The 786-nt window shown below is 64.2% G+C and overlaps 1 protein-coding gene across 1 annotated transcript in view; it reads right to left on the bottom strand.

Moving 5' to 3' along the window:
* The window catches only part of ARHGEF10L (Rho guanine nucleotide exchange factor (GEF) 10-like), a 161,886-nt gene that overhangs the window by 65,057 nt on the left and 96,043 nt on the right, over window positions 1-786 (bottom strand). Inside the window, 1 exon segment of the mRNA XM_010830219.1 lies at window positions 176-499. Within this exon segment, the coding sequence (XP_010828521.1) occupies window positions 176-499 (324 nt within the window).

The following is a 786-nucleotide window of genomic DNA, read 5'->3' as shown; positions in this document are numbered from 1 at the left end:
AGAAGCCGCCTGCCGACGCACGGGACACGGGTTCGACCCCTGGTCTGGGAAGATCCCACAGGCCGCAGAGCAACTGAGCCCATGCCCCCGAGAACCCGTGCTCCAAAACAAGAGAAGCCTCCACGCTGCACCCAGAGAAAGCCCACACGGCAACAAAGCCCCAGCACCATCAGGATAAATAAATAAATATTAGGGGGAGGAAAAAGAGAGACTTACGGTCAAGGTAAGGTCTGCAAACCCCAGGGAGCAAGGAGCCACCCCTCTCAGCCACCTGGAGGCGCTGGGAGGTGGGTGACAGGGGCGGTGGGCGGGGGCCGGCACCCACCTTGTTGAGGCTGCTGCGGTCGCTGACGCTCTTGGTCAGCTGCTGGATCTCCGCCACCTGGTCAGCCAGCCGCTTCTGTTCATTGAGCTTCTCGGCCAGCGTCTCCAGCTCCGTGAGGGCCAGCTGCAGGGACAGCCTATCCGGGTGGCCCCTGGGCGTGTTCTTCAGCATGTCCTGTGGGGGGCCAGGGGGAGCCAGGACTGAGACCCCCCACCCCAGCAGACCCTCCACTGGCTGGGGCCACAGCCTCAGCCTCCACAGTCCCCACGGAGACCCAGCTGGACAAGGGCCCAGCCAGGAGCCCGGGGAGCTGGGGCCTGACAGGGAGCAAGGCCTCGAGAAACAGCCACCGCGTGAGAACGTGAAGTCACGTGACCGGGTGGACCCAGCCCTGACTCACTGACGGAGAGTGTGCGGAGACGAGACCCACTCCTGCAGCTGTCCACTCTGAGGACAGAGGA

Source organism: Bison bison, unplaced genomic scaffold (assembly GCF_000754665.1).
Source record: "Bison bison bison isolate TAMUID 2011002044 unplaced genomic scaffold, Bison_UMD1.0 scf7180017864516, whole genome shotgun sequence".
Lineage (NCBI taxonomy): Eukaryota > Metazoa > Chordata > Mammalia > Artiodactyla > Bovidae > Bison > Bison bison.
Note: the sequence above shows the minus strand (reverse complement) of the source record. Positions and strands in the feature narration are given on the sequence as shown.